At 39.0% G+C, this 12,294-nt stretch overlaps 1 protein-coding gene across 1 annotated transcript; it reads left to right on the plus strand.

Moving 5' to 3' along the window:
* The first annotated feature begins 5,482 nt into the window (after window positions 1-5,482).
* LOC135260987 (chorion-specific transcription factor GCMb-like) lies at window positions 5,483-9,715 on the plus strand. Its single transcript, XM_064346778.1, has 5 exons — window positions 5,483-5,959; window positions 6,376-6,628; window positions 7,709-7,821; window positions 8,235-8,360; window positions 8,460-9,715. The coding sequence occupies exons 1-5, from the start codon at window positions 5,864-5,866 to the stop codon at window positions 9,378-9,380; spliced, it is 1,509 nt and encodes a 502-aa protein (XP_064202848.1). The 5' UTR covers window positions 5,483-5,863; the 3' UTR covers window positions 9,381-9,715.
* Window positions 9,716-12,294: the final 2,579 nt, after the last annotated feature.

Below are 12,294 nucleotides of genomic sequence, written 5' to 3' on the forward strand. Positions count from 1 at the left end.
AAACAAAAGGAAATGTAAAACAATCAAGACATTGATAGTCCGATTTGGAAATTAGGCAGAAAGAAAATCCTTTTTGGCAGCTGAAGCTTAAGGTTGGAGTGTACAGTACAGTAACGCCCTATTGATTCCCAGGGAAACAAACGCCAGTAAATCTCTTTGGCGGTAATGGCAGCTAGACGGTGGCAGTGTTGAGACTGGGGTGAGGGGGCAAGTAGTGAAAGAAGAGTGTTTGCCTTCCCTACACTCTCGCTGATAGCGCTGCCACTCTTTGTGTCTGAAATTGTGTATTTTCAATTAATGCCACTTGAATTCAGCAGTGATAAAATGTCCGTGAAGGGAATCTCTGGTTGCATAAGGTATGTTTATGGCACCAACCTTTGGGCCCATAAAGATAAGAGCGCTTACCGAAGTCCCCCAGCTATCAATGGTGTGGTTATCATCAAATCACCATCATCACACAAAACACACCTCTCTGAGCAAAGCCTAAGACTGAATAAAAGAAATCAGAGATGTTACAAACCAATGAACAAAGTACTATAGTTTACACAGCAGTGATCTATGTAAATGTATGAACAATGTATAATGTAAATGTATAAACAGAATATTCCTGGGTAAAGGCATGCCTCATCCTGAGGCAATAGTTTAATAAAACATAAGCATTTTGAGTGGCTCTTTTTAATTCATGGAAATAGAACATTAAAGCACATAGTGAATGTATTTTAATAATTTGTGAAAATGTATTGTGCATTATAAAGCATTATTTACTGTAATATACAATATATCCAAAAATGAGGGAATGTGGCAACAATATGGGTATTTTCACAATCGTCAGCCATCCACAGGAAACTAATTTATCTCTATGCACTGAATATCCTACTGAAGTATATGGTTTAAGACTTGATTTTTTTGTTTTGTTACAACAATAAAGTATAATACGTATGTGATAATGTTTAAAATGGTTAATTTATGATTTAAGCAATATATTTGAATAATATATTCCTGTTATGGAGCAGAGTGAGTTGTACAGAATGTACCATGCATATGCAATAACAAGGTGACAGCTTTAACAGCTGATAGGTATAGGCTGGCTGCATTGTGAATGAACTCAGGCAGGATATTGATTGTGTTCTATCTCAGCTGTGTCATGAATTGTTTATAATTTGTGAAGAAAATGACTGGTGAAAATTTAAAATGTATCTCCTGACAGACCACCCTGGAACCACAATTTTTTCTTTTCAGTGAATTTCAATCTTGGAGATTAATAAATTTGTAATTTTCTTCCATGTTGCCTGAGATGCAATAGCTCATCAGTGATTTGGTTTATATTAAGTTCTGCATTGATCACAAGGTGAACTTGGCAAACATTTGAATAAATGTAACTAATTATACTGAAGAACAGGAGCATTCGGGTTTTTTTGCCCCTGATACTAGAAAGTATCAGAAATATTTATAACTCATTGGTATATTGTTTAATTTTAATTGTATATACTGCTACTTTGTGTGATACTCAGCATTGAAAGCGATCATGGTTAAGGGCCGTGTAACGTACCAGTATCATGTGCAGGGGTTATGTTTATACATCACTGTGATTCAAGCCACAAGCATCGGAATAAAGTCTGGCCATCTGACCCATTTGGACTTTGGATGCGCCTCCATTCCGCTAATTAGGTGAAGAAGGTTGTCTGGCGCTCTGTTACCAAGGTCTTATCCATGTTGTGATTTTCAGGGAATCAGAACAGTTGAGCCAGTCTGTTCATTAGTACAAGGAACAAGCGTGACAACCCCCTTATCTGACCAATTTGAAAACTCTGTGTGTCTCTCGTTGCTCCATTAATTAGTAACCAAGAGGCAGTTCCTGGAAAGGACCATGATAGTATGGATCCACAGAAGTGGTCAGAGTATGGCCTGCTGTTATTGGCCATTCAAGTGAAAAGAGCATTTTTTAAAAGTTATGGACACAAAATCGTGTTTTTGTGTGGAAGTGAGTAAGGGCGTTATACTAGCCCCACGCGAATTTGAAATGACAGCCATTTGCAAAAAAGTCTGTTGGAAATTGAAAGTAAAAAGTGACTTATCGCCATCTTGTGGATGTATTCGATATGAATCTGTACGTACTATGAAGATTTACCTTTCCTTTGGCTTTATTCTCTTTCAAACAGTAGATGGTGCAATTGTAAAAGATAATTTTCAAGACTGCCTTGTGCATGGCAGAGGTTTTCAAACTTGATGCGGAACCTTTGAATATGCTGGGGTTTTTTATTTTATTTATTTATTTTTAATTTAATCTCTTTATCAAGTAATATTGTTAAAAACACGTGTTTAAGTTGTTTGGATAATGTTTTACTTAAGTGCCTTAATTTCATGCAGATTTTGCTCCTTGATTTTATTTCAGTGACCTGGTGTCAACACACAAAAAGTTTGGATATTATCTATTTTACTTGTCAGTTTGTATTCTTTTAAATCAGTTAGTTGATCTAAGTATGGAAAGGCCTGGGGCTATGAAAAACTTTCAAAATAACCGAAATAAATTAAATTAATTATAATCCAATTACTACAGAATACACTTTATTTATTTTATTCCATCAATGAGGGCTCGATAATACGCCCATATTGTGACAGAACGTCGTGGTGGGAATAAGTGTGGGCTATTGTGTCCGATTAACGGAGATGTCTCCCAATTCATTTATGTATATTTAGTTTTACATATAAATATGTGGATTCTAAAGCATACTTCAAAATAACATTGTTTCCTTAAAACGAATTTGGAACTTCGTTGAAAAGTTATTAAATCAAGCACTATAATAAATCTAACAAATCTATTTATGAACCTCTGATATATTTATGTATGAAATACGCTGAAAATATTAATAAAACGTGTCGTTAATAAACGTGTAATGACCTGTATTTTCGTCGATCCCCACATGAAATTCCTATTTAGAGCCAATAATGGTAGATATGGTTGATTTATACCTATAGGCCTAATCATTATCATTTCCAATGTAGGCTTTCTGAGCGTTTATAGATTATTGCGTGCAGCCTGCTACATTGCAACTCATTGATTAACAGGGGGATTTCATGAGTAACATGACTGCAACGTCGTTTTTTCCACTACTTTCCCGATCACCGCACGAACTGCTAGAGCTACGTAATGTAAGCTTTGTGTTAAAATGAAAATGCTCTCGCAGGCGCGTCACTGTTTGTTTACAGACAAGGATATTATCTAGATGTTTTCTGTGAGCACATCTAGGTTACACAATGACGCAACTATTTGATGAAGAGCCTTCTTTCTTTATTATTTTGGGTTGTGCTGTACTGTAAAGATCTGGCCTATTGACAGAAAACAGTTTCGAATACGCAATACCATGCAAATTAATACACACAAAATAGCATACATTCAGAAATAAATGTCTGCTCAGCCACATAAATCTGTTTTCAATTTTAGTGGTTTGGTGCATTTAGGCTATGCATAGAGACACCTGTTAGCAACCTGATGAAGCGCAGCACTAAATGCTTTTTATATATATATATCAGATCTTAATATTGTTGCCTCTATTATATAATAATATATTATTATATATATATATATATTAATATATATCTCAGACGTTTTATGAGTTAATCATATCAAGTTCATTGGTTCCCGTTTTATAGCAAAATAGCAGGGCACATTGCCATTGTACACACACAGCGAGCACAATACTTACTAAATACTGTAAATAGTGCAAAAAACTTAATCTCCTGCGTTTCTCGGAAGAGTTCGTACGAAATATCAGATAGGCTATCAATATGATCGAGCACTATCAAAATAAATAAATAAATACAAGACCTACAGCTTTTCACCGTTTAAACAATGGACAAGATGTTTACGTTAAACTACTCAAATACTGTTTCAACGGGATAAACCGAGAGTTATTGCGAAATCTGTAGTGTTTAACTCTTCGTATAGTGTTTATTTTGAATAGGCTACGGTCGGTTTGTTTTTCATTCAAATTAGCCAAGTGAAAGACGTTCCATTTACATACAGTGCAGCCCGTCACACAGTAAACGTCCAGTGTTAATTAAACTCCCAGAGTTGGATCAAATGTTACCTGTTAAAAGTTAAATTAACACTGGCTATTATACTGTGCAGTAGCCTACAATTTTTGTTGTTTTTGGTCTGTACTCCAACATATTGGATTTGAAATTAAACAACTATCACGAGGTTTAAGTGCTTTAATTTGTGGGTATTTTACATCCGTACTGGGCGAATTGTCCTTTTTAAACTTAGTTACCCAATTTTAGGGGGACCAAAGTAATTAAACAAATGAACATAATTTTAAATAAAGTGGCCATATTTAGCATTTGGTTGCAAATCCTTTACATTTAATGACTGCCTGCATCACTAGGCACAGGGTATCTTCCATGGTAATGCTTTGCCAGTAGGCTACCACATACATCTTCAGTTCTTGTTTGTTTGGGGGCTTTTTGCCTTCTGTCTTATCTTCACCAAGTGAAATGCATATTCAGTTGGATTCATATTGGGTGATTGACCTGGCCAGTTAAGAACATTCCAAGAACATCTTAGAATTCATCCTGTTGCCTCAGCAGGCATATCATCAATGAAGACAAGTGAGCCAGTTCCAGTGGCAGCCATACATGATCAACATAACACTACCTCCACCATGATTCAGAGATGAGGGAGGTGCTTTGGATCCTGAGCATGTCCTTTCTTTCTCCGTACTTTCCTCTTTCAATGGCTTTCTTACATGTTAATGCATGTCTCATCTGTCCACAAGATATTGTTCCAGAACTATACATTTCTTACATGTCCTTTTTTTGTTGTTGCGAACTCTAACCTGGTCGTTCTGTTCTTGAGGCTTGGCAGTGGTTTTGGTGAACTCTCTGAGGTCATGCTGGTGTAGTCTTCTCTTTATATTATTCTTTGACATATCCTGGGGTGATCTTGATCTGTTCGACAGTTGAAAAATGGTTTTTCATTCATAATTGAAAGTATTCTTTGGTCATCCAATACAGTGGTCCTCCAAGGTCTATCAGATAGTTTTCTATTGCTGAGCTCACCAGTATGCTCTGCTTCTTAAAAATGTTTCCGTTGATTTTGACACACCCAATGTTTTGGCTATGTTTCTGATAGATTTATTCAGATGTTTTTAAGCCTCGTGAAGGCTTGCTTTACTAACATTTCTCATGGACTACTAAGAAGAACCATACAACCATAACATTTTGACTGCTTTTGCTAATTTCTTAAATAAAATAATTTAAGTCGAGCGACACACCATGACTTACAGCCACGTCTAAAGACACGTCTAAATTATTTTTATATTTCTGTCCACTTCCACGATCTTGGAATACAACCTTTTGGAAACATTGAGTTGCGGTTGAAGGGTGTCAGAGTTACGGATCGGGTGAATGCAATTGTAAGGTGCTTGACTTTAGCATAAGACCGACTACAAATCCACCCTCCTGTTTAACATAAACATACGAGTCCTTACCTGCAGCTATTACATGCTCCGTGGCCCCAAGGAGCGCACTCAGTGCGTCACAGGGACGTACCTGAAACCTGGATTTATTTCGGACAAATAAGAAAATAGTTGGAAGCGCATAGTTGGGATCGTTTTCCCATTTCAAATTTAGAATACAAATTGAACACTGTTATTTGAGTTATCGTAGGCAGTTATTGTTTTTCTTACACGAATTAGACTATAGATCACAAATCGCGCGTTCAGCACACCGGTTTACCAATAGTTTATTCTCTACGCACCCTCCGCGCGCAAGGCTGGTAGTTTTCCTTCCCAACATTAATGATCTGTTAGGCCGACTCAGTAACGCGTAATTGCTGCGTCCTTCTTCGTGTAAGTTTTTCAACATGTCAAAGTCAGCCGATTCATTTGACGACTCTGATTGTGTCTGTTCCTTTGGGATGAAGTTAACCTGGGATATCAACGATCCAAAGCTGCCCCGGGTAAGCGATTTAATTTTTCCCCAAAAAACCTGACCATCAAAACTAAATATGCAGGCTATGATTTAATAACATGTTTGACCTGTAGCATAGGCTGTAATACATTTTATGTATTGAAATGAATTTATTCATGTAGTGCCTTCCTTTAAACACATACACACAAGCGATAAGATGACAGGTGAAATAAGTTGACGCATTAATACGCAACATTGGGTTGCATTTTTATACCGCTGGGTTTCGTTTCGTTACACTTAGTTTATTTGGTGAAGTCTAATCATTTCATTTATATTTACCTAATAATGAGTCGACTTTAAACACGCAATGGTTTATACAACAAGCGATACTTTTAATACCATCATTTAATTGAAAAACTGTGTCCAATAAATGTAATAAGTTTACAGGAATTCTATCTTTGACAGGATATCAAACAGTACGACACATTCCAGGAATGGACGGACGGTTATGTTCGGTTCATATACAACAGTGAGGACAAGAACGCACAGAGACACCTCAGCGGTTGGGCGATGCGGAACACGAACAACCACAACTACCAGATTCTCAAGAAGTCGTGCCTTGGTGTTGTCGTCTGTGGCAGGAACTGCACGCTCGCCGACGGCAGCAAAATACAGCTCAGACCAGCTATTTGCGACAAAGCACGCCAAAAGCAACAGAGTAAGCATTGGCAATATATTTTATCCGTTACTCGTATTCATATTAATCAGTATAAGACCGTCTGATTACATCGTACATACCCATACCACCATCAGAGTGCAAATTTGTCCCATAGCTGGACATCTCATAGGACTTTTGTTTTTTGAAATACTGATACCATTAACTGAATTCCAGTTTCTTGTGAATTTAGGCATAATTTAGTGTCATTATCCCGCGTCAGGAGGGGATGTTGTCTAAATGGCAGTTATCAAAAAGCCTGCAAATAAAAATAAGAATAAGATGACAGGCTATCAATGCTTTGAAACTACAAAACCTTATACTCCAAAAGTTAAAATAACCCGTTTCTCTGATAGCTATGTATTTTGAAGGAATTTGAAAAAAAAATGCAACTTTTTCCAAAGGAAAAATGCATATGGTTTTCAGTAATCATTTGTTTCATGACAAGCTATACCATGCTAAAGCTAAATAATCAAATGAAAACAATCTTTTCCAAATTACTATGCCGTAGAGTAATATTGCCCCAAATTTGTTTGAACAGTATAAAAAGATTTCAAAATATTTTAATAAATATTTTTAAATATTTTAATAAGGTTCCAATTGAATTGTGAACAGGTCTGATCATGTAATTTTAAAATTTATTGTTATCATTGTAATATAAAATCTGAATGATAATGATAAACCAAAAACAATGTTTCATGATTTATCAGCAAAATACATATATAATAATAATAATAATAATAATAATAATAATAATAATAATAAAACAGAATTTTGTTTCATATATTTTTAGATATTTATATGCACAGTTATGATAATGTCTATTGCATTTGTTGCAAAGTTGCTGTGCCTGAAGATTTTCACTCAGAAATGTGCATGCACCGAGAATAATAAACCTGTGAGTGCATCTAATGGCTTGGGAAGTTTAAACAGTTTAACAACTAGCTTCATTTCAGCACAGAAGTTGCTTTCCTCCTTTTTTATGTTTGAAGGAGTACTGGCAAATTTACACTCATATTGTTAAGTACACTGTTGTTGTATGGAATTGCACATTAAGATTTAAAGCCATTGTGTCATTTGCAGAGAAGGTCTGTCCCAGCTGTGACTCGCCTCTGGAGCTCATGCCTTGCAGGGGACACAGTGGCTACCCTGTCACAAACTTCTGGAGGTTAGAGGAAAAGGCTGTGTTTTTTCAGGTATGAAATATCTGTTACCAGGATAGGAAAATGCTTGGTTTTAATATTTCAACTTAGATATTAAAACTGTGGTTCTATGAACCCTCCTGGTATTGCAGCTCTGAATCTGTTGCACAAGGCAAGGTGGAGATCCACTACAAATTCACTTGGATTAATGGCATTGTGGGTCCAGAGGTTCCCCAAGTTTCTAGTCTCAAGGTATCCTAAAATGGCTGTCTTGTGCCCAATAATCCCCACCTTAATACATTATGGGTATACATTATCAATACATTGCATTGTTAGCCATGTTTATCCACTGTGCACCCCTGGCTGTAAAGCAGGGGTTACTGAACACACTGCTGTATGGGTTTGAATACATTCTGTGGAGACTGGCTTTGAATGCTGTACTTTGTGAATTCCCTGCTGTGGCTCAGGCTAAAGGAGTGCATGACCACCCCAGGCCAGAAAGCAAATCTGAGACTGAGACCAGGAGAACTACACTGAAAAGGAGGATGTCCTCCCCACAGTTCAATCATAAAAAGAGGCTCCTGGAATCAGAGGTAGCTAACATAAAACATTACGCAGCACTTCCAAATAAGGTTGTGTCTGTACGAGGTCAGAGCACCATCGTAAAAAGTGTTTTTCTAACTGTTTTGAAGGTGGGGAGGATCCACGATCCGGGCGTCCCCTTCCCGAGCCTGCAGCACCTGTCCTATGCGGACGGCCCAGACCGCTTCAGCCTAGTGGAGCACAGCTTCCCCCTGCAGGCTCAGCCCTACCCGCCCTTCTCGAACCCGGATCCATACAGGTTCAGCTACGACCCCGCTGCTGTCGCCACAGAGCCTGTCTCTCCCCTGCAGAACAGCACCAGCCACCGGCTGTACGTGCCACGCCCGCCATACGGCTATGACTTCACCATGCCCAGCTACTTGGGTTCAGGCTCCTACGCGTCGCTCTGCAAGGAGCCCTGCAGCGCCCCCGTGGGGGAGGGGGATTCCAGTAAAGCTGGGGCTGGGCTGCCCCCATCCCAGCATGGGGCTGCCCCCCTGAGCGCTCATGACTGTGGCTACGCTCCCCCTGGAAAACACCAGGGCTGGAAAACGGCCTTGGGTAGGGTGGGGCACGGGGACCGGGGGGATTATGTCCAGACTCCCTCAGGGTCCAACCACCCTTACTACAACAGCGAGTACCTGTACAGGTACCCCGGGGGTGCCTCAGGGCCTACTGCCTCTCCGACCGCCACAGGCCCCCTGCAGACAGTCATCACTACCACCACCAAGGTCTCCTACCAGCCCTGCAATCCCGCCGCCGTCAAGTACGGCGACAACTTCTACGACGTCAAAAGCGCCACCAGCTGTGACTCGCTGCAAGACGCTGACTCGCCTCCTTCCTACCCCGACCTGAAAATTTCTGAGGACTCTGGAGTCATCAAATCCGCCATCCCGTATGAGCAGGAGTCACTGGCTGCCAAGCTGGAGAGGGCGGAGAGCCTGGAGGCCTATCGGTGCAGGAGTTATTCGTCCTACAGCTACCCAGAACGCATGCTGCACTCCTTTAAATACGATGGTGGAGAGTACTGATATTCACCTAAAGCTGCAGAGTCCACAAGAGTTGTATTTCAACAAAATTTTACCAAAAGGAAAAAAGGCCAGTCATTCCTTTCATTACTGCAAGTTGCATATTAAGTGGTTGCAGATATTTATTGAAAAAGTGTACAAAGGAAAAAATACTGTAGGCCTGTTTCTGGGCTAATTTCCAGACTCAAACAAAAGGCAAAGTCATTGACATTTGGCCCAGAGTTTGCCAATGCATAGTGTAAATATATCTTATTTATATGCTTAAATTGTGTAAAGGATTTTGGATGAACATCTTTGCTGTTTTTCTAAAAAGCCATAAAGACTTAAAATTCATGTTACCATTTTGTGTGCCATTCTACTAAATTAATCTGCGTACACAATACACAGACACATGCTCATTTTACTGAGGAGATAATTATTAAGACTATTCGGTGCTTATTTTGTGAGATTCATTTTTAAAAGTTCACAAGTTTTTGGAGAGTCTTGTTGTTTAATCAAAAGTTCATATGAAAACAGTGTAATGTTACATTGAAAGTATGTGATTTATTTCAGTTCTATTACAAGACATGTTTGTTGTTGTTGTTTTGAACCAAAAAGTCGTAAGAAAATCAAACGTTATACCATGTCATGTTTATTATGGCCAACACATTTGCTTAACTCCAAACCAAAATTACAAGATGAGCTATTCCTACATCCTTAAATACAGGGAGAAGATTGCGAAGGATTTATATCATGACAGTATATATGCTGGATAACATGCTTGTCCAATTATCAGGCATCTTACAAATAAAGAGAACCCCCCGCCTTTTCTCCCAAATGGAGGGGATGTAACTGTATCAGAAGGACACCAAGGTTTCTTTGAATTACACTGCCTTGTTCTTACGTACAATTAATGCCGAATTTGTCAGCAAAGTGCTTTCCATTTGTGCGGTCTCTGGAGCTTATGCTTCGGGAGGATAATGACTAGGAGGTCCAAACGTTGAACGGGCCGGTAAAACGCGCCGCTGACAGAATCTTTCCTCAGCGACTGCTCAGGCAAAGGCACCGTTTCTCTTTCACGCGACGTTTCAGCAGCGGCATACGGAGCCCCCCTGGGGTCAGCTAGGAAAAGAAAGATGTGTGTGTAAATCTGTACTCTCGGATTCATAATTCATGCCCACGGATTTGTAAACCGTGCCTCGAATTACGAATCCATGCACACGGATTTGTAAACCGTGCCCTCGAATCTAACCTTTATCTTAGACTTCTTTCTCACAAAGTCGTTCAAAAATGCTTAACGGGCTACATTATGGTCAGAAGTCTGCATTTTTACATTTTCTCTTAAATATTTTTAATTGCGCTTTAAAAGCATGATTTGAAGTGTATTATTTAAAAAAAAAAAAAATTAAAACAACAACAACAGTAGCCTATATGAGAATGATACCATGGGTTAGCTTTGTGGCTCTGCAACTGTTGGGCAAAAACCCACGAAAGGTACACATTACAGGCATTTGGCAATTTACAACCACCGGCGTCAACTCTGTGTATGTATACACATGACAGTGTATACATATATGTTATATGGTACACATATGCAATTATTTACCGCTATTGTTTTTTAAATTATTTTTTTAAATGGTTTTTGTGTTCTTGGCCGTATAAAATATGCTCCAGTGAGATTCAAAGAAGAAGATGAAGAAAATAAAGTTAGTGCTCCGTTTTGTCTACGCAACTGTTCTTGCATATTTCTGTAATTTGTAGAGTTTAATAGGCTGATCGAAATATGATCGAAATAACGCTCGGACGTTACAATGCCAGGGAAGGTGGGACGGACGAACACAGGTGGTGTCTTCATTGTTATGATCATACAGCCCCTATACTACCCTCCTAAGTCTCACAATCTGTGAAGATGTGAAGAAGCAAAAATCACGAACTGTGAATAACAAGGCAGCCTGCCACCGAAACCCTGAGCACCAGCCTTAGGTTTCACCTCTTCAAAGTTTTTCTATCTGTACCGCGTTCAGCGCAAAACACGCGCCGATTACTTCACGATAAGATATAAAGCACCAAAAAGGGAGCTGTGCTGACCTGAAAGATCCAAATAAACCCAGATCAAACGGTGCATTAGGTATGGAACATCCACCCGATGTGGGAACAGATGCGGACCTTTTTATTCATGAATAAGACAGGGAAAATGTATGATTCTAATCTCGTTTTAACTGTCTCTCTAAAGGCCAGATACACCAAGACCCAAGGATAAATAAAAGCTTGGCTGAATGAAGCAGGACTCAATTTAACGCCAGTGCAGTTTGTTTCTAACATTGCATTACATAATTAAACAGGTCACTTGTTTCCAACGTCATGCAAGTCGACTCAATAGATATGCTTATTATCCAAAGTCAAGTCATACTGTAGTCGGAAAGAACACAAATGTGACGTATGAAAAAATAGTTTCCTCTTATTTTATTTATTCTTGTTTTTATCCTGATTATAGCTTGTAACCAATAGTGGTGTGATGGATGAATCTGAGCCTCTATCACCCTGATGTACACACCCAGCCCTCATCATCCGCATGGTTCTTGAAGAGGATTTGTTTATGAACACCAGGAAGGTGCTGTGTTTTAAAGCTAAGCACCCTTATTTCACTTGAAAGAGCTTCCGTCTGTGTACTTTTCCTTTAACCGTACGACACAGGAGTTTTGGTTGTACTCATGTGGGTGTACTTTTACTGATGTTTGTGTGCGTGTGTGTGCTTCATAAGCTTTTCCACGAAACCACATGATGGTTCTTCTTGAGTCTTTACATGAAAAGTCTGGAACTTTGCTTTATGTTATACACACACACACACACACACACACACACACACATATGCACATGCACACACACATACGCAGACATCAGGAACTTTATTAGGTACAACTATCTAGTACTGGGTACA

The sequence above is a fragment of the Anguilla rostrata genome, chromosome 8, assembly GCF_018555375.3.
Source record: "Anguilla rostrata isolate EN2019 chromosome 8, ASM1855537v3, whole genome shotgun sequence".
In the NCBI taxonomy this organism is placed as follows: domain Eukaryota; kingdom Metazoa; phylum Chordata; class Actinopteri; order Anguilliformes; family Anguillidae; genus Anguilla; species Anguilla rostrata.

Excerpts from the sequence above, each read along its gene's own strand:
- LOC135260987 (XM_064346778.1), top strand. The coding sequence starts at position 5,864 with ATGTCAAAGTCAGCCGATTCATTTGACGACTCTGATTGTGTCTGTTCC. Across the intron at positions 5,960-6,375 it reads ACGATCCAAAGCTGCCCCGG|GATATCAAACAGTACGACAC; the intron begins GTAAGCGATTTA and ends TATCTTTGACAG. Across the intron at positions 6,629-7,708 it reads AGCACGCCAAAAGCAACAGA|AGAAGGTCTGTCCCAGCTGT; the intron begins GTAAGCATTGGC and ends TGTCATTTGCAG.